This window comes from Trachypithecus francoisi, unplaced genomic scaffold, assembly GCF_009764315.1.
Source record: "Trachypithecus francoisi isolate TF-2019V2 unplaced genomic scaffold, Tfra_2.0 Lachesis_group12, whole genome shotgun sequence".
Lineage (NCBI taxonomy): Eukaryota > Metazoa > Chordata > Mammalia > Primates > Cercopithecidae > Trachypithecus > Trachypithecus francoisi.
Window position 1 is genome coordinate 27,138,798 of NW_022681457.1, and position 22,381 is coordinate 27,161,178.

At 35.4% G+C, this 22,381-nt stretch overlaps 1 protein-coding gene across 3 annotated transcripts in view; it reads left to right on the plus strand.

Moving 5' to 3' along the window:
- The window catches only part of LEPR (leptin receptor), an 86,111-nt gene that overhangs the window by 6,072 nt on the left and 57,658 nt on the right, over positions 1-22,381 (plus strand). For all 3 annotated transcript variants that reach the window (XM_033225185.1, XM_033225186.1, XM_033225187.1), the window contains exon 2: positions 18,206-18,265. In XM_033225185.1, the coding sequence (XP_033081076.1) occupies positions 18,226-18,265 (40 nt within the window). In that variant the 5' untranslated portion in view covers positions 18,206-18,225. The remainder of the gene's footprint in view (positions 1-18,205; positions 18,266-22,381) is intronic.

The window sequence follows — 22,381 nt, forward strand, 5'->3', positions numbered from 1 at the left end:
ATACATTCTGAAAATAGCAATCAGAGCTCTCCTTTTATAATGTATGTCAGATCATGTCACTTTTCTGCTCCAAACTCTCCATGGATTTCTGGTTCACACAGAGTAAAAACCAAAGTCCTTAGGATAACTTCCAAGGCCCTACCTGATCATTCTGCCTGCCACTTTACCTATCTGGTCTCACTTCCTACTGTTCTTGCTTTCACTTGACTCAGTCCAGCCACACTGGGCTCCTTGCTATTTCTTGACTGTATTAGAAACCAACTTTTCATTTTAGCTTTCCCTGCCTTAAATGCTTGTCCTCCCGATTTCCACATGGTTTGCCTTGTTACTGTCACTTCTTTTAAGTTTTTGTTCAGATGTCACCTTTTCAATGAGGCCTACTCTGATTACAGTATTTAAAATTGCATATCTTCTTACCTTGTAATATATCATTTTTCCTTTCCTTTCCTTTCGTTTCTTTTTCTCTCCTCTCCTCTCCTCTGTGTCTCCCTATAGCATATTTTTACCTTACAAAATACTGTATGACTTCTTAATTATCTTTGTTTTTTCTATCCCATTTCCACTAGAATGTAAACTCCACAAGGGCAGAATTTTGCTCACTATTATGTCCCTCGTGTGTGAAATAGGGCCTAACATGTAAGAGGTGCTCAATACTTTTTTTGGTGATTGAATGCTATTGTTTGTTCATTTTTATTGCTGGATATATTCAATTGTATAAATGTAACACATTAATTTAAAAAATGAATTCTGATTATGCATATTTAGTTTCCTTCCTTTCTTCTTCCCTCACCCATCACTTCTTCCTTCCTGCCTTCCTCCCTTCCTTCCTTTTTGCCACTATAAATAAGGCAACTATGATCCGTCTACAAGTGTGCTGGTATACAGGAGTTTCTTTAGAGCATAAAACCAGTAGACAAATTATGGGATAGCAGGACTTGTAGACTTCAACTTTATTAGATAATGCCACACATTTTTAGTGTGGATTCACCAATTTTCATTTCTGTTTTTATTGCTCTACACCAGATGGACAAACTTTGTATTGCCAGAACATTTAATTTTTTGCCATCTGATGGGTATTATCTCATTAATATTTACTACTTTAATTACTGGTGAAATTGAGCCTGGTGTCTGTGAGGATAGGTTAGGTTATGCTGCAGTAACAAATAATCTTCAAATCCTATGGGCTTAATGCAATTTTTCATTGATGCAAAGTCTCCTATGGACTAAGACAACTCTCTGGGACAACTTCTCCATGTAATAACTTGGAGGTCTAAGTTCAGGGAAACTTCATTATTTTGTAACTGTAAACATCTGGAACACAGAACTTTCCCATTTGGTGTGGTAGGGGAAAGGAGAGCATGGACACTCGTGAGCCATCTTTAAATGCTTCCATCTGAAAGTGACATGAATTATTTTCAAATGCTAAACATAAGTGTTTAATGTAATCACATGGTAATATGACACAGTAATTTGATTCCTAGGTATATACCTAAGACAGATGAAAATATACATCCACACAAAAAATTGCACAGAAGTTTTAGTAGCAACATTCTTCATAATAACCAAAAAATAGAAACTACCCAAATGCCCCTACACTGATGAATGGATAAACAAACTGAGGTATATCCATACAATGGAATATTACTAGGCAATAAAAAGGAATGAAGTGCTGATAAATGCTGCAACATGCATGATCCTTGAAAACGTTATGCTGAGAGAAGCAAGCCAGTTACTAAAGACCCCAAGATTGTATTTATGTGAACTGTCCAGAATAGGCAAGTCCATAAACACAGAAAGTAGATCAGTGGTTGCCAGGGATGGAGGAAGCTGGTGAAAGGGGAGCGACTGCTAATGAGGAAGAGGCACATTTTGGGGTGATGATAATATTTTGAAATTAGACACTGGTGATGATTGCATCACTCTGTTAGCATACAGTCACTCTGTTAATTTACTAAATCTAGTGAATTATATGCTATAAAAGAGTGAACTTTATGATATATGAATAATAGACCTATAAAACTGTTATTTAAAAAAATGCTTTAAAAATCAAGTGTATTTCTATATGCCATGAAGAAACAGAAAATGAAATTTAAAAAAAATGCATCATTTAAAATAATTTCAAAACCATGAAGTTCCTGTGAAAAACATCTAACAAGATGTTCAGGGACTTTTATGGAAAAAATCAGACAAGGTTTACATCTCATGTTAGAGTAGAACTCAGTATATAGAGACAGATAGTCATAAATTTTAGGACTGAATAATTAGAGGATATCCATTTCCTTTTCATTGTTATAGACTCAAAACAGTCTCAATAGGATCTCTGTTAAATTCCTGGCAATTTTTTAGAACTTGACAAGCTGATTCTAAACTATATATGGAAAGTCAAAACCCAAAGAATGCTAAAGCACTCTTGAAAAAGATACAAAATGGGAGAATTTGTGCTATCAGATAGCAAGACTCATTTTAAATCTGTAGTAATTAAGACAATGTTTCTTTATTATTTCTTTTTCCCTTCATTTTCTTTAATTTTTTCTGTTCTAACTGCTTAAGTGAATGTTCTATTAAATGTTTTATTCTAACTGATTATAAAGGAATGATAGCACATTAATTTTCAGCCTTTCTTCTTTTTGAAAAGTATTATTTATGGCTTTGAGCTGCCTTCTACATACTTCTTTATCTGTGTGAAATAAGTTTTGAGATACTGTTTTCACTAAGATCAGTTTAAAATACGTTCTGATTTTTATATTTCTTTTTGCCCAGTTATTAACTTAAAAGTATTTTTCTGGTTAATTGAAACTTTAATCAATTTGGAGTAAGCTTCTTGATTTGTAATGTTTCTTTTTGCATTAAAGCCTATTTTGTATGATATTGATATAACTCCACCAGCTTTCTTTTGTTCAGTAAGTGCATGTTAAATCTTTTTTCCATCCTTTGCTTTCAGATTTCTACATACTTATTTTAAATGTGTCTCTGTGTCCTATATCATTTTTCTGTCATTCTGCATTCAACCTTTCTATATTCTTATGTTTTAGTTGTGTCTGTAGTAAACAGCATTTATTTCTTAAGGTATTTTAAATTCAATGTCTTTCCACTGGAGAATTTTGTCAGTTTACATTTAATACAATTACTAATATATTTAGGCTTGTATTTACTGTTCTGCTTTCTTTATTTGATCATAATTCTGGTTATTTTCTTTTTTATTTCCACATTTTAGGTTGATTTTTTTTATCACTTCAAATTTTCTTTCACTACTTTAAAAATTATACACTCTATTTCTATTGTTCAGTAACTACTGTTACCATATGAATCCTTAAGTTATCAGAGTTGAAAATGAATACACTTTGAGCAGTAATTAATACAGGAAAATACAGAGGCCTTAGCTTACTTTAACTTCATTTAATGCTCTCTTGCCATATATTATGAGCATCTTGAATTCCACTTGTTTATTCAAATATTTATTGAGAGCTTACTCGGGGCTAAGCATTATTCTAGATAGTGAACAAAATAGATGAGCATCCCTGTGCTTGTAAGACATAACGGAGTGCAAACAATAAAGTTAATAGAGTAAATTATACCATATACTAGAAGGTAATAAGTATATGGAAAAAAAAATAGAGCAAGGCAAAAGAGATTAGGAGTGCCAAGAGGGGGAGAAAGAGAATGAATGAGAGTGAGTGCACATAAGTACAAGTGAAAGTGAGTGAGTGTGCCCTACCTTTGGAACAATACTGTCTATAAAGTTCGTGGGGACATATAAATGTTTTATCTGTTTTCACTAGAATAACAGCTAAAAGGTTTGAGCCAAACAGAGAGTCTCAGGTGCTTCTATAATGGTATCATCATAGGCTTTAAAAACGCGAAAAACTCATGTTTAAGAACAGCTGTTACCAACTATCTGTTTTGTGAGGGTGGAGGACAACTTAGTTTTTTTCAGAATTAATTATATTTTCTCATTGTAACTTTAGCAACTGTTATTTGGGCATCTAAACATATACAAATTAAGAAACTGTAAAATGAGGTAATCAAATAATTAGATTTCTGTGCACACCAACAGAATTTCTGAACCAAAGTGGTTTGTGTTTAGGAGATGAAAGAGATGATAAATCGTATACACACATAGATAAACACACATATTGTATCTATGTGTGTGCGTGTGTGTGTGTGCGTATAAACACAGAGAGAAAACATACTGGCATACACATAAGCACCCATTAATTGTAGTTGCTGTTATATTAGTAAGATGTTATCTCTTAGAATTATGGCATACTTATCATATTAGACCTATTCAGGAGGTAGCTGGGTATTTCTCTAGTGACCTGGTGTCTTGCAGCAACACTGCTAGTCATGGGACTGATTTGGGGGAGAAAATATGTCTTTAAGACAGTGTCTCGCTCTGTCACCCATTCTGAAGTGCAGTGGCACGATCAAAGCTCACTGTAGCCTCAGTCTCTGGGTTCAAGCTGCCCTCCCGCCTCAGTTGCATGCTACCACACCTGGCTAATTTTGTCAAATTTTTAGTAGAGACGAAGTCTTGCTATGTTACCCAGGGTGGTCTCAAACTCCTGAACTCAAGTGATCCTTCCACTTTGGCCTCCCAAAGCGCAGGGATTACAGGTGTGAACCATCGTGCCAGGCCGGGAGAAAAGTTTTATTGACAGAACAAACAGGATGCAAAGAAACAATCTAAAAAACGGTAATTTAGGCAAGTGGCTTCTTGGTCTTTTGACTAACTGGATTCTAAACTTGTAAATCAATTCTTATTGTATCAATAAGAACAGGAGTTCTTATTGGCATTTACCAATACCCTTTGGCTGATGTTTGTTTCTACTGACCATAGGTTTGGTGGGCATCTCATTTACTAATATCTACAATGTGCTTTATATTCCTCTGCATTTTTGAGGGGCAATTAAATGTCCACTCTATGGAATCTTTTATAATTTCCCAATCATAAGTAATTACTCTGCTTCTTACTAGGTAGTTGTAATTCTTCAAGTCTAAGACAACATGGATTTTTAAGCTACACCACTGATATAGTTTGGATAATTGTCCCCTCCAAATCTCATGTTGAAATTTGATTCCCAGTGTTAGAGGTGAGCCCTGAAGAGGGAGGTGTTTAGGTCATGGAGGAGATCCCCAAAGAGTGGCTTGGTGACATCATCACATTAATGAGCATGTTCTTACTCTACTAGTTCCTGTGAGCACTGATTTTTAAAAAGACCTTGGCTCCTCCCTCCTCTCTCTTGCTTCCATGCTGTCACCATGTGACCTCTGCATGCTGGCATCCTTTCCCCTCTCCTTTGCCTGCATGATGAGTGGAAGCAAGTTGGGGCCCTCACCAGATGCAATACAGGTGCCAGTGCCATGCTTCTTGTATCGCCTGTGGAACCATGAGCCAAGAAACCTTTTTTCTTCATAAATTACCCAGCCTCAGGTTTTCTTTTATTGCAACATGAGTGAACACAGATAACCATCATTTTTGCATCAGTAAAAAGAAAAAGCTCTGCCTATTTAACTATTTTACAGTATTTTTTATCATTTAAAAATTTATACTTAGATAGCTCTCTTAGAATTATATATATAAACATTTTTATGTAAATCATATCATTGTCATAAGGTAAGTATAAATCAAAGATTTTGGTTAAGGGATTCTTATTCATATTCAAAATCTGTTTTTTTTTTTCCAAGTTGCTTTTGATCTCAGAACCGTTGATGTAAATATTTTCCCAAACAGTATCATACTCTGGGCTATCAAGAATATTTGTGATACAGCAATTCAAAAAAGAATGCCTTACTATTGTTTCTGGGATTTTCTTCCAAACTGGTTCATTTTGCTAATTTTGATGCTGGCTTTTAACTGATCTTGTAAGATGTCAATATAGGGTTTTTTGAAGTTTATATTCTTTCCTCAAATGGTCTTTAAATAGTCTGTTGACCAAAATATTGATGGGTTAAAATTGTCTGGTTGGTCATTAAGAAAGTGCCCCAGTTTGGATGTATGCAATCAATAACAACTAGATCACAGCTGCTATCAGGCCATCGGGAATTGTAAGATGCTGTAAATTTTAACAATGATCCTGATGCCAGAGGTGTTAAAATATTGTGAATCTTAAAATAGAAGACGTACAATACTACTCTCTTCCTTTGTATTTCTTGTAGTTCAACTAAAAATCTCACCTTTCGTTGGCCCCTAGGACTTTGTTAGTAGCTATTTTCTCTGAAATCCCATAGTACTTTATTTAATGAAAGGAATTAAATAATAATTTGGGGTGAAAATAATCCATGTACATGATTAAAAAAACTTATTTGAATATAAAGCAGTAGCCCTCTGTCCTGCTACCTCCACTAAGGGGTACAACTTGACCCTGGAAACAACTAGTTTGAACCATTTCTGGTTTTAGTCCTTCTTCCCCTAGGGCTAAATTGTATGTTTATACTGCCTGCTTTTTTTTTTTTTGTCCATTTATCATTCAAGCAGATACCATAGTAGAAGATAATTTAGCCTACTCATTTCACCTCCTTCCTTTCTTTGCTCTTCCACATATAATTATGTTAATTTTATGAGTTCCTTTATTAGTTACATTTGTCATTTCCACCACGATATTTGTTCCGTTAACTACAGACAGTTTCTCTTGACCCCATCCTTCATGAGATTGGGATATTTCACCCTTTGTCCTCTCACCATCTCTCCTTGTATATTATACCACTTAAATCTGACAACTGTATGGTGAGAGTATTGATAATATTTTAGGTTTAGAATTTGTAATTAAATTTTATATTTTTGTCTATTCGTTGATCCTAAAAGTTGAATTAATAAATAGCATTAAAGTTATTATGACCCTGTAAATGTTATTTACTGCAGAATCAAGAAGTATTCTACAGTTACGTTTCATTCAGTATGGCTCCTGAGCCACCCAAAGAAGAATGTTCCTAGAATCAAGGTTAAGAGGATTCTTACTTTCAAATGGATTATTTAATTCTAGCATTTGTTAAAAATTTGCCATATTTTCTTTTCATTCATATTTACATTGTGAATTTCTGTAAAGCTTTTTCAAATTACCTTTATTTTTTCTTATTGGGAAAGCATATGTAGGCCTTCCTGGTTTCAACCTTAATAATTTTCAACTTTTTACTTTATTTTTTTGAATGCATTTTCTTCTCTTTTTGTTTTTTTGAAGTCCACTGACTCATATTCTAGTGGCTTCAATTTTGAATTATGACTTCCTTTTTCCTTGGTGTTTATTCTGTGTTTTTATTTTATTTTCAAGTTTTTTTCTGGCTTCAGGATTATATTATGTGTCAGGTTGCCTACCATCTCCACCTTCCTCCTTGCCATCTCCTTTTGGGGGCCATATATACTACAGCTGCTATCTGGACTAGTCATTTGAAAGTTTGCAGAGCCAGCAAACTTGTTTGTAACCACGATTTCCTGAATGTGCTTTTGTCCTTTTTGGTTTTCTCCTCATTTTGCTGGAATACTTTATAAGGTTACTTCTGGCAAAGAAATTTATACTATATAAATTTTGTAAGCCATTACATTACTAAAAATATATTTGTTTCTCTCTGATACTTCTTTGACTGGACATAAAATTCTAAACTGAAAAGAATTTTCTATAAGTCAGTTGCTGGATTATTTTCTAGTATTCGGTGTTTCTAGTATTCAGGATGAAACATTTGTTTCCATTCTGTTTCTGACTCCTTTAGTGATTTTTTTTTCCTTCTCTGGAATATTTTCTTACATTCTTTTTTTTTCTTTGTTGTTTGGTAATTTCTTAATTACATGTTTGGGAATAGAATCTGTTTCCATTCTTCCTTCTTGGAACCCGGTAGCCATATTTTACACTTTGAACACTTGTGCCTTTTATCTCTGGGAAATATGCCTTTTATCTCTCGTGCCTTTTGTCTCTGGGAACACTTGTGCCTTTTATCTCTGGGAAATTTTCTTTCTTTTTTTTGTGATTATTTTCTCCTTTCTATTCTTTTTTTTCTGGAAGTACTGTCGGTTGGATTTGGGTCTCTTGGATTTATTTTTAAATGAATTTTTTCTTAAACATTTATTTCCTGTGTGTGTATGTGTGTTTTTTGCCTTTAGGGGGAATTGTTAATTATGCATTTTTTTTAAAACCACTGAAAAAATTTTTTTGCACTATGTATGTAATTTTCAAAAGCTCTTTCTTGCTCACATTATTTCTTTATTATTTTATGGATCCAAAACTTTCTGAAATGTCTCTGCCGATACTCATTAAAGATTTTTTTTTTCTTTAATTTATCCCTGTGTCCCTTGTGGTTAGTTTCCTTTTTACTTTCTTTTTATAAAAGAAAAATTTAACACAATGCTAAAGACTTTCTTCACGTCTTTATGTCTCCATTCAGCATGGCTGTTAAATGAAGAAACAGGAAGACTGTGACTTCTGTGCATATGGGCAGTGTTTATCAACTGATAGGCTTTATATTAGGCACTCAATCAAAGAGCTGCCATTTATGCTAAAGGCCTGTCACCTAAATGTCAGGGCTTTACCATACCGGTGCCAAGCTTACATGAAAAGCTCAAGTTGTTCTCAAATAACTTGTACTTTTCCCTCCTTTAACGTATAAGAGTATATAGTATAGTTTTTTAATTGTCTTTGGCCATTTGACACCTTTGAATACTTTGCTAGTATTTGAGGAATTCCCACTTAATAACCCCTGTTTTCCCAAGCTTCCTGGCAGTCTGCATGTAGAGTGTGAAGTAGGCTCCATCAATTAGAGGCATTTGTGCCAGATCAGAAGTGTGAGACATGAAAGAGCAAATGAGCTCCCAGGAGCTCAGAGGTAGTAGGCATTGAGGTTTCAGTCATAACATGCAGTATCCTGGTATGGTGCGGGACTGTCTTCTCTAGAGCAATTCTACATGGGATTTTGGGTGTGGTCTTGGCTGTGTGCTTTTCTAGCCTGGTTCTCAGGCACTCACTGAGGTTCTGAGAGCTACCCAGTAAACTTTAATACATTTCTTTCCTGCTTAGACTAGTCAAAGTTCATTTCAGTTGTTTGTTAGTCACTCTCCTGACAGTTACATAGAGCTAGTTTAGTTGCTGTGCATTGTTTGTGAGGAGGTGAACTACATATGCAGATATTACACATGCAGACCAAAACAGCCTCTCTTTTTCGCCCCACCTCACCCTCTTGCCCTTGTCATTTAGAATGTCTGCAGGTTTGTTTCCTCATGTTGACAGCCTATTCTCCAAATATCCTATGTAGTCACTTCCTTTGTTATACTTCATTAGTCTTTGCTAGTTGATGTGGTTTGGGTATTTGTCCCCTCCAAATCTTATGTTGAAATGTAATCCCCAGTGTTGGCGGTGGGGCCTGGTGGGAGATATTTGGGTCATGGGACACGTCCATCACAAATGGCTTGGTGCCCTCCCCGTGGTAATGAGTGAGTTCTTGCTCTGAGTTCATGCAAGATCTGGTTGTTAAAGGAGCCTGGCATCTCCTCCCACCCTCTCTTGCTCCCCCTTGCCATGTGATGCACCTGCTCCCCATTCATTTTCTACCATGACTGTAAGCTTCTTGAGGCCCTCACCAGAAGCAGATGCTGGCCTCATGCTTCCTTTATAGCCTACAGGACCATGAACCAAAATAAACCACTTTTCTTTACAAACTACCCACTCTCGGGTATTCCTTTTTAACAATGCAAGAATGGACTAACACACTAATGTTTTGGAAATTTGTATAAATTTCTCTTTTGCTGCTGGTCTCTCTCTCATTCTCTCTCTTAGTGGGTTGATATTATTTACTTTACTATAATTTTCAAGGTATCTCAGGAGGGAAATATCCATTTGTTCAGTTTATCATCTTTTTTTTTTTTTTTTTTTGAGACAGCAATTCACTCCGTCACCCAGGCTAGAGTAGAGTGGTGCAATTTTGGCTCACTGCAACCTCTGCCCTTCAGGCTCAAGCGATTCTCATGCCTCAGTCTCTTAAGTAGCTGGGACTATGAGCATACGCCACCATGCCCGGCTATTTTTTTTTTTGAGACGGAGTCTCGCTCTGTCGCCCAGGCTGGAGTGCTGTGGCCGGATCTCGGCTCACTGCAAGCTCCGCCTCCCGGGTTCACGCCATTCTCCTGCCTCAGCCTCCCGAGTAGCTGGGACTACAGGCGCCCGCCACAATGCCCGGTTAATTTTTTTATATTTTTAATAGAGATGGGGTTTCACCGTGTTATGCCTGGCTAATTTTTATATTTTTAGTAGAGCTGGAGTTTTTCCAGGCTGGTCTCAAACTTCTGGCCTCAAGTGATCCACCTGCCTTGGCGTTCCAGAGTGCTGGGATTACAGGCATGAGCCACCGTGCCTGGCTCCAGTTTACCATGTTGAACTTGAAGTCCCAGAGGTATTATAGTGCTTTGACATGTAAAAAAATTAATAGCATGTTATTTCTTAAAGTAAATACATTTTAATTAATTTCTACATTTCTAGCATCGCAGGTGGTAGCTTGCATTTATTGAATATCCAGTTAATATTTAAATGAGTAAATTTAAGTATAGATTTTAATTTACACCTTAGATAGGATGCCTACTCTGACTCAACTTTGTTGACTTTATTGTACCTACATCTATGAATCGTAGCTTATCCTTATGCATTTTTTAGGAATTAATATGTGACAAGATCAGAGTAATATCAGGAATTAAAGTACTTGAAATTATGTTTTCAAAGTGACAAATGCTTATGCCAGGATGTTGGAAGATTTTTTTTTAATTAAAAAATAATTCAAGTCTTTAACAGTTACTTGATGGGAATAACAAGACCAGTTTATATTCCAAGTGAATAAATAAAAGTTAGCATACTTAAAATGACAAGGCTACTAGAAATAGATCAGGCTATATATATTTTGTTAAATTTTTGATACTTGAAGAAATAATGTTTTTCATTTGCATTTAAATTAAATGCTTAAATGCTTATTTAAGTGAGAGATAGATGCTTCTCTAACATAAAGTAAAAGCAAAACTTAGTGGCATTTGGAGCTCATTGAGTTAACTCATCAAAGCGACATTATTGTCAGAATTGCTTTTCTTACTCATAAACTTTCCTACACACTCAGAGATTTCTTGAGATCAATGGAACAAGTTGTGAATAATTTTATTTCTGCTAAAACACTGATTGAGACTGTTCTGTTTTATATTTAAGTAGAATTTGATAGGTAAAAATAACACAAATAATCTTTTACAGTAGAAATTAAACAGTCTGATCTTCCTTTGAAAATCCAAATTATGATTATTCAGTACAATATAGATTTGGATTTTTTCTTCATAGTAATAATTGAAGAGTAAGCATGACTAATATGCTTACTGTGCTGGGCATATTGTGCAAATTGAATTACTGCTTGCACATCCATACATCATGGATGTATCATTTAGATCAGACTGTGGATTTGTCTTTGTATACTTTATACAGATTTCTTCAAATATTTGTATATTTCAACACAGGCTTTTTTTTTTTTTTTCATTTCTTTCTAAGTTCCTAAGGACTGTTTTTCTTTTTAAACACGAGGATAAATATCTACATTAATTATGTATTATATACTTTAATTGATTCAACAACTATTTATGAGTACTTACTGTGTTCCAGAGAATGTATTAAAATACTTGTTTTTCAAAAGTCTAATATGGATGAGAAATATTGTGCCTGTTCTTTTTTTTTTTTTGAATTATACTTGAAGTTCTGTGATACATGTGCAGAACGTGCAGGTTAGTTACATAGGTATACACATGTCGTGGTGGTTTGCTGCACCCATCAACCTGTCACCTACATTAGGTTATTTCTCCTAACGCTATCCCTCCCCTCGCCAGCCACCCCCCGACAGGCCCTGGTGTGTGATGTTCCCCTCCCTGTGTCCATGTGTTCTCATTGTTCAACTCCCACTTATAAGTGAGAACATGCGGTGTTTGTTTTTTGGTTCCTGTGTTAGTTTGCTGAGAATGATGGTTTCCAGCTTCATTCATGTCCCTGCAAAGGACACGAACTCATCCTTTTTTATGGCTGCATAGTATTCCATGGTATATATGTGCCACATTTTCTTTATCCAGTCTATCATTGATGGACATTTGGGTTTGTTCCAAGTCTTCGCTGTTGTGAACAGGGCTGCAATAAGCATACGTGAGCATGTATCTTTATAGTAGAATGATTTATAATCCTTTGAGAATATACCCAGTAATGGGATTGCTGGGTCAAATGGTATTTCTGGTTCTAGATCGTTGAGGAATTGCCACACTGTCTTCCACAGTGGTTGAACTAATTTACACTCCCACTAACAATGTAAAAGCATTCCTATTTCTCCATATCCTCTCCAGCATCTGTTGTTTCCTGAATTTTTAATTATTGCTGTTCTAACTGACATCAGATGGTATCTTATTGTGGTTTTGATTTGCATTTCTCTAATGACCAGTGATGATGAACTTTTTTTTCCATATGTTTGTTGGCCACATAAATGTCTTCTTTTGAGTAGTGTCTGTTCATATCCTTTGCCCACTTTTTGATGGGATTTTTTTTTCTTATACATTTGTTTAAGTTCTTTGTAGATTCTGAATATTAGCCCTTTGTCAGATGGTTAGATTGCAAAAATATTTTCCCGTTCCATAGGTTGCCTGTTCACTCTGATGGTAGTTTCTTTTGCTCTGCAGAAGCTGAGCTGTTTAGTTTAATTGTATCCCATTTGTCAATTTTGGCTTTTGTTGCCATTGCTTTTGATGTTTTAGTCATGAAGTCTTTGCCCATGCCTATGTCCTGAATGGTATTGCCTAGGTTTTCTTCTAGGGTTTTTATGGGTTTAGGTCTTACATTTAAGTCTTTAATCCATCTTAAGTTAATTTTTGTATAAAGTGTGAAGAAGGGGCCCAGTCTCAATTTTCTGCATATGGCTAGCCAGCTTTCCCAACACTGTTTATTAAATAGGGAATCCTTTCCCCATTGCTTGTTTTTGTCAGGATTGCTAAAGATCATATGGTTTTAGATGTGTGGCGTTATTTCTGAGGCCTCTGTTTGGTTCCATTGGCCTATATATCTGTTTTGGTACCAGTACCATGCTGTCTTGGTTATTGTAGCCTTGTAGTATAGTTTGAAGTCAGGTAGTGTGATGCCTCTAGCTTTGTTCTTTTTTCTTAGGATTGTCTTGGCTATGCAGACTCTTTTTTGGTTCCATATGAACTTTAAAGTAGTTTTTTCTAATTCTTTAAAGAAAGTCAATGGTGGCTTGATGGGGATAGCATTGAATCTATAAATTACTTTTGCAGTATGGCTGTTTTCACAGTATTGATTCTTCCTATCCATGAGCATGGAATGTTTTTCCATTTGTTTGTGTCCTGTCTTATTTCCTTGAGCAGTGGTTTGTAGCTCTCCTTGAAGAAGCCCTTAAGTATTTTATTCTCTTTGTGGCAATTGTGAATGGGAGTTCACTCATGATTTCCCTCTCTGTTTGTATGTTATTGGTGTATAGGAATGCTTGTGATTTTTGCACATTGATTTTGTATCCTGAGACTTTGCTGAAGTTGCTTATCAGCTTAAGGAGATTTTGGGCTGAGACGATGAGATTTTCTAAATATACAATCATGTCATCTGCAAACAGAGACAATTTGATTTTCTCTCTTCCTATTTGAATGCCCTTAATTTCTTTCTCTTTCCTGATTCCCCTGGCCAGAACTTCTAACACTATGTTAAATAGGAGTGGTGAGAGAGGGCATTCTTGTCTTATGCTGGTTTTTAAAGGGAGTGCTTCCAGCTTTTGCCCATTCAGTTTGATATTGGCTATGGGTCATAAATAGCTCTTACTATTTTTAGATATGTTCCACCATTACCTCATTTATTGAGAGTTTTTACCATGAAGCGGGGTTGAATATTATCAAAGGCCTTTTCTGCATCTGAATAATCATGTGGTTTTTGTCATTGGTTCTGTTTATGTGATGATTTGCGTATGTTGAAGCAGCTTGCATCCTAGAGATGAAGCTGACTTCATCGTGGTGGATGAGCTTTCTGATGTGCTGCTGGATTCAGTTTGCCAGTATTTTATTGAGGATCTTTGCATCAACGTTCATCAGGGATATTGGCCTGAAAATTTATTTTTTTGTTGTGTCTATGCCAGGTTTTGGTATCAGGATGATGTGGGCCTCATAAATGAGAGTTACGTAGGCATCCCTCTTTTTCTATTGTTTAGAATAATTTCAGAAGGAATGGTACCAGCTCCTCTTTGTACCTCTGGCAGAATTCGGCTGTGAATCTGTCTGGTCCTGGGACTTTTTTGGTTGGTAGGCTATTAATTACTGGCTCGATTTCAGACCTTGTTTTTGGTCTATTCAGGGATTTGACTTCTTCCTGGTTTAGTGTTGGAAGGTTGTATGGGTCTGGAATTTATCCATTTCTTCTAGATTTTCTAGTTTATTTGCATAGAAGTGTTTATAGTATTTTCTAGTGGTAGTTTGTATTTCTGTGGGATCAGTGGTGATATCCCCTTTATCATTTTTTATTGTGTCTATTTGATTCTTCTCTCTTTTCTTCTTTATTAGTCTGACTAGTGGTCTATTTTGTTGATCTTTTCAAAAATGCAGCTCCTGGATTCATTGAGTTTTTGAAGAGGTTTTTGTATCTATCTCCTTCAGTTCTGCCCTGATCTTAGTTATTTCTTGTCTTCTGCTAGCTTTTGAATTTGTATGTTCTTGCTTCTCTAGTTCTTTTAATTTTGATGATAGGATGTCAAGTTTAGATCTTTCCTGCTTTCTCTTTTGGGCATTTAGTGCTATAAATTTCCCTCTAAACACTGCTTTATATGTGTCCCAGATATTCTGGTACGTTGTGTCTTTGTTCTCATCGGTTTCAAAGAACATCTTTATTTCTGCCTTAATTTCATTACTTACCTGGTAGTCATTCCGGAGTAGGTTGTTCAGTTTCCATGTAGTTGTGCAGTTTTGAGTGAGTTTCTTAATCCTGAGTTCTAATTTGATTGCACTGTTGTTTGAGAGACTGTTTGTTATGCATTTACTGAGGAGTGTTTTACTTCCAATTATGTGGTCAATTTTAGAAAAACTGTGATGTGGTGCTGAGAAGAGTGTATATTCTGTTGATTTGGGGTGGAGAGTTCTGTAGATGCCTATTAGATCTGCTTGGTCCAGAGCTGAGTTCAAGTCCTGAATATCCTTGTTAATTTTCTTTCTTGTTGATCTGTCTAATATTGACAGTGGAGTGCTAAAGTCTCCCACTATTATTGTGTGGGAGTCTAAGTCTCTTTGTAGGTCTTTAAGAGCTTGCTTTATGAGTCTGAGTGCTCCTGTATTGCGTGCATATATATGTAGGATAGATAGCTCTTCTTGTTGCATTGATCTCTTTACCATTATGTAATGCCCTTCTTGGTCTTTTTTGGTCTTTGTTGGTTTAAAGTCTATTTTATCAAGGACTAGAATTGCAACCCCTGCTTTTTTTTTTTTCTTTCCATTTGCTTGGTAAATATTCCTCCATCCCTTTATTTTGAGCCTATGTGTCTTTGCATGTGAGCTTAATCAATTCTCATTAGAAAATAATTGTGGCTCTACTCACACACAAAAAAAGGAGTGTTGCAAAAGTTCTCTGACTATCATGGCAGAAACAAGTATAGCTTGAAAACATTTTTCAAAGAAAAATAAGCAAATTCCCATCATAGCCATAATAAATTATCATAAGGTAAATATAATTATAGATTTGAGCAGTGTAGGTCCCTGTGCCCACTTCCAAAGAAAACTAATTGAGAAATGTACACTTATCTGACTGGTCTTACAGACCAGATATAAGTATAAGATGTCTATTAAAAATAACAGTTTAATAATATGTGCTTCATAACCCTACTTTTCAGAAATATTAACCAGAAGTCTACTGTGGCCATTCCTAGAATTCAATTATTCATCACAGCTCTTTCAAATCACCGCACCCCATGACTCTTTCCTCTGAATCAGATCCTGCAGGAGGATCTGTGAGATGAGTCTCCTGAATACAGCACACTGATGGGTCTTGACTCTTTATCCAATTTGCCAGTCTGTGTCTTTTAATTCGGGCATTTAGACCATTTACATTTAAGGTTAATGTTGTTATGTGTGAATTTGATCCTGTCATTATGATGCTAGCTGGTTATTTTGCCCATTAGTTGATGCAGTTTCTTCATAGTGTTGATGGTCTTTACAATTTGGTTTGTTTTTGCAGTGGCTGGTACTGTTTTTTTCTTTCCATATTTAGTGCTTCCTTCAGGAGCTCTTGTAAGGCAGACCTGGTGGTGACAAAATCTCTCAGCATTTGCTTGTCTGTAAAGGATTTTATTTCTCCTTTGCTTATGAAGCTTAGTTTGGCTGGATATGAAATCCTGGGTTGAAAATTCTTTTCTTTAAGAACATTTAATATTGGCCCCTACTCTATTCTGGCTTGTAGGGTTTCTGCAGACAGATCCACTGTTAGTCTGATGGGCTTCCCTTTGTGGGTAACTCGACCTGTCTCTCTGGCTTCCTTAACATTTTTTCCTTTATTTCAACCTCGGTGCATATGTTTCTCTCATTGAATCTATGTCAGAAACCACCTTTCACTGTCTCTTCAAGGTTGAGTCTCTGTCCTTTTTACACTTGTGATTGTTTCTCTGTTATTTAAGAATGAAACCTGACTGCAAGAATCCAGACCATCAGAATAGTTTGTGTTTTGCATGGAACATTAAATAAAGAAGTAGTTGTTTTATGTAAGGAAAACTGCTGATCTCTTTGATCACTTAACTGAGGAGACCAGGTGAATTAAAAGTGAGCCAAATCAATTGTTGAACTGAATTACTAGTCACTAGTAAGTTTCATCAAAGCAATCTGGTGGTGTGTTGTATCTGTGACACAGCTTGATTATAAAACTTGCCATTGAGTTTATTTTATGAGAACATTTTATGTCAAGAACAGGTAGCATAAAAACAGGGAGGAATTTGTACTCATTTAATATAATTAAATCACGAGGGTTCCAAACACTGAACTGATTTCTAGAAATCCTAAAAACCATTGTGATATCAGTGTGTAAAGAGCAAAAATTCTGATGACAAACTTGTAGTCTGAAAAACAAATTTACTGGACTACCCACTGTTTATATTCATTTATTTTCTTCCTGATAGTAAGTTGTAAAGTAAATAAACATGTTTTTCCATTTACTTATCATGTGGTGCCAATTCTCACTTATCATGTGGTGCCAATTCTCAGATATGAGTCATGAGACATGTTTCTCACTTAATGTTTTATACCATTCTTTGTGGTAAAGTGTGGTTTCCATTTTAAATTACATCTCTCAGAGTCATAGGCAGCTCTGAAAGGGGTTGTAGAGACCATCTGACAGTCTGATTTGTAGATGAGGAACCTGAGATCTAGAGTGTTGAAAACCCAAGTCCCAGAAGAGCTTAGACTGGCACCAAGTAACAGAAGAGCTTAGACTGGCACCCAACACTCCTGACACCTAATTCAGGTAGGTTTTCATCCAAAGTCCAAGCCCAATATATTAAAATTATACTACTATTTGGATTTATGACATAGTAGTACAAATAATCATATTTGTGATATTTCAAATTGAGTAGAACTCATGGGAAATCTTGTCTCTGAAGTCAGACTTCATTTGGGTATATTAAGCCATCAGATTTTTAATTATTCTAACTCTCCAATATTACCTCATCTGCAAATTAACAATAGGTTTCCAAAAGTCCACTGGTAAAATTTCTCCTCTTTATTGGAAATAAATAGGCAGTTGTTACCTATGCAATAATTATTTGGCCTTATAATATCATAGTAAAGATAAAGACTTTAGAAAACAGGGAAATTTTAAGACCTGAGCATGAAAGAAATTGAAGATGGTGATATTAATGATGTTAGATTAGTTGTTACATATTTAATCAATCTTGTGGTCACTTGTGTTTTGTTAAAATTTCAATCTTATCCTGTGATACCTGTCCTGGTTTGTTATGGCATAAAGGAACACTCAATTTACATTTTTTTGACTTGTATTTTTAGTGATATAGGATGCGTAAAGAAATAAATCTATAACATAATTTAATGTGAGATATTTCTCAGATATTGATCTAGAGTATCACAGGTTATTAAAATTTAGAGACTTATCTATAATCCCTTTCTTTTTATGTTTTCCACAGACAACTTACATATATGTGTTTTTGTTTGTGTGTGTCTTTTAATTTTAGATTTACTCTTTTCCAGGTATACTTTTCTGAAGTAAGATGATTTGTCAAAAATTCTGTGTGGTTTTGTTACATTGGGGTAAGTTATTTGCTCATTTGCTATTTTGATACCCTTAAATATGGTAGATATTTTGCCTTTAGAGATGTTGCTTTATTTATTAACTAACAGAATTTCCTTTTTCTAGTTAGGAATTCTCATACATGCTTATGATTAAAAATGCAAACAATAGTATAAGTGTATAAATGTGAAAATGAAAACCCTTCCCAACCTTCTAAAGACAACCTGATGGTGTATCCTTCCAGAATTGTCACACACACACAGACTCACACACACACATACACAGACACACTCATATCTATAGCTGCAAAAATAGCACTGGTCTATACATGTTGTTCTGGATGTTTATTTTTCCATTTAACAGGTTTCCAATTTATCATGATGGCTTTTTATCTTTATCAGTATTTGCTGGGGTATTTATTAGTTTAATGGTTACATGACAATGCACTGTATGAATATATATAAAATTATTATACATTTATATTTATATATAACATACATAGTCCATTTGACCAGTTCCTGATTGATAGACATTTCTTTTTTTGTAACAAATAATACTGCATTGAAAATTCATATATCTTTGTATATTTGGAAAAATATTTCTGTAGATTAATTCTTTTTTTTTTTTTGAGACACAGTCTTGCTCTGCCGCCAGACTGAAGTGCAGTGGCATGATCTCGGCTCACTGCAACCTCCACCTCCTGGTTTCAAGCGATTCTCCTACCTCAGCCTCCTGAGTAGCTGGGACTACAGGCACGCGCCACTATGCCCAGATAATTTTTGTATTTTTAGTAGAGACGGGGTTTCACCATGTTGGCCAGATGGTCTCAATCTCTTGACCTCATGATCTGCCCGCCTCGGCCTTCCAAAGTGCTGGGATTACAGGCGTGAGCCACTGTGCCACATTGCCAATAACTTTTGAGCATACCGTTCTCACGTGTTTTTTACCACGTTCTGGTGGACATTCTGATTGTCTTAAGCCAAATCATCTAAGTTAGATTATGTTCCAAGTTTTTGAAATTAAAGTTAGAGTATCTTTAAGAAAACTTATGTGATTTGGCAACTGTTTGTCTAGCTTTCTTTAACAAAACTTATGTTGTGGCAACTTTATCTGGCAACTGTTACCTGTGTGTCAACTGGTTCTGAGCATCTCCTTGGCTACCCCAATCTAAAGGGGCTCTTCTAAGCTGCCCTACAGGTCTTTCTTGTTGTACATACTTCTTTCTCATTGCAGCCATCTGTATACCTCCAGAAAATAACCTGGATAGCTCCACAGTTACAGATTTCCAAAACATTATGCCACAAGGGATTATCAAAGAGAAATAGCTCATTCTCTTTTTATATTCTCTAATTTTATTAGATATATTTAAGGGAACTATTCATTCTCTTTTATAATTCTCTATTAATTTTTGTTAGACTCTAGTGTTTTACATTGACTTTCTGGAAGGTTTGTGGTTTGATCAAGTGTGTGAATCAAAATAAATCCTGGGATATTGTTACCTAATAAGATATGCCTTCAGATGAAAATTCTAGACTGCCTTTAGAGTTTAGGATTCATTTTGAGGGAAAGAAATATCATTTGCAAAGTTGCATGTAGATAAAATAGACTCATCTTTTAATTTAACTGCATCAATAGTTGCTATGTTTTTGAAGTTCATCATTACATTTTACATTTAAATACTTCTGTGAGGGTTTTAGGCTAATTTGTTTCAAGCAACTGAATCCTCTAGTAGACCTAGAATATATAGTGCTGTAAATTAGTAATATTACATATTCTTGGTTTTGTAAGCCCCCTCTCTCAAAAAAACTATTCTGTTTTCTTTGAGGTGTTCTGATTTTAGAAACGTATGTTAGAAGGAGTGAACGAAGTCCAAAGGAACATAATTGTAATATGGATTTACTTTTGTAACATTGTGATACCTAATTGTCATCAGTCTGGCCATAGCCACATTTGTCACGTTAATCACTTTGGCTTCAATTTTTGCATCTATACGTATTTATATTAATTGATATCTATAGAAATCGTTAGAAACCAAACTATTAACAGTCATTACCTATGTATCATTTGAATGTTTTTCATTGATAATTGCTTTTGTAATGAAAAAACATATTTGTGAGTTGATTAAAAATTTTATTTTCTTACATTTTTAAATAGCCTTTAGTTTTTAGAGCAGTTTTATGTTCACAGCAAAATTGAGTGGAAGGTACACAGATTTTCCATAGACTTCCTGCCCCACACATGTATAACCCCCCGTTATCAACTACTCCCCATCAGAGTGGTACACTTGTCACAATTGATGAACCCACATTGACGTATCATTGTCACTCAAAGTCCATAGTTTACATTATGGTTCACTCTTGGTGTTGTATATTGTATGAATGTTGACAGATGTATATATGATGACCTTTATCTGCCACTGTAGAATCATACAGAAGAATTTCACTGCCCTATCCATCCTTTGTGGCCTGCCTATTCCTCCTACCTTCTTACCTAACTCCTGGGAACCACCAATCTTTTTATTGTTTCTATAGTTGTGCCTTTTATAGAATGTCATAATGTCATATAGTTGGAATAACATAGTACATAGTCTTTTTCATATTGGTTTCTTTCACTTAGTAATATGCATTTATGTTTCCTCCATGTCATTTTTTTCCTCTTTAAATTTTTATTTTTGTAGATTCAGAGGGTACAAGTATGATTTTGTTATGTGGATATATTACATAGTGTGTGCATCACCTGACTAGTGAACACTGTGCACAATAGGTAATTTTCACTGCTCACTCCTCTTCCATCCTCTCCCCATTTTGGAGTCCCCAGTGTCTATTATTCTCTTTTTTATGTCCATGTGTACCCATTGCTTATCTCCTACTTATAAGTGAGAACATGTGGTATTTGATTTTCTGTTTCTGAGTTATTTCACTTAGGATAATGGCCTTTAGCTCCATCCATGTTGTTGCAAAATACACGATTTTATTCTTTTTTATGGCTGCATAGTATTCCACGGTGTGTGTGTGCATGTGTGTGTGTGTGTCTGCACATGTGTGTGAATATGCCACATTTTTTTAATCCAGTCATTCGTTGAGGGACACTTAGGTTGATTCCATGACTTTGCTATTGTGAATAGTGCTGTTACAAACATATGAGCGCAGGTGTCTTTTTGTTATAATTGTTTCTTTTCCTTTGAGTAGATACTTAGTAGTGGAATTGCTGGATTGAATGATAGTTCTACTTTTAATTCTTTGTGAAATCTACACATTGTTTTCCATAGAGATTGTACTAATTTACATTCTCACCAACAGTGAATAAGCATTTCCTTTTCTCTGCATCCTCAGCAACATCTATTATTTTTTGACTTTTTAATAATGGCCATTCTTACTGGTATAAGATGGTATCTTACTGTAGTTTTAATTTGCATTTTTCTGATTATTAGTGATATTGGGCATTTTTTCATGTTCATTGGCTGCTTGTATGTCTTCTTTTGAGAAATGTCTGTTCATTTCCTTTGCCTTCTTTTTAATGGGATTATTTGTTTTTTTCTTGTGGAGTTGTTCCTTCTAAATTCTGGATATTAGTCCTTTGTTGGATGCATAGTTCTGGAAGAGTGCTGGAACCTCCATACCTTTTCGTGACTTGATATCTCATTTTTTTTTAGCCCTGAATAATATTTAATTGTGTGGATGTATCAGAATTTACCCATTCACCTACTGATAAACATCATAGTTACTTCTATTTCCTTACATTGTTACATTTTCCATAACTCTTCAAAATTCTCATTTCATACAAATCCATACAAGATTCTCAGAATTCCTATTCTGCATTACTGTCTATATAAGCCAACACAATTGTTGCATCATTTGGGTAACTTGTTGAAAAAACAATTATGGAGAATTGTTTTGTTTTCAAACAAATATTTAAAAATAAGTTTGGCTGGCGCAGTGGCTCATGCCTGTAATTCCAGCACTTTGTGAGGCCAAGGTGGGTGGATCACCTGAGGTCAGAAGTTCGAGACCAGCCTGACCAACATGGCAAAACCCTGTCTCTACTAAAAGTACAAAAATTAACCGGGTGTGGTGGTGGGTGACTGTAATCCCAGCTACTCAGGAGGCTGAGGCAGGAGAATCACTTGAACCCGGGAG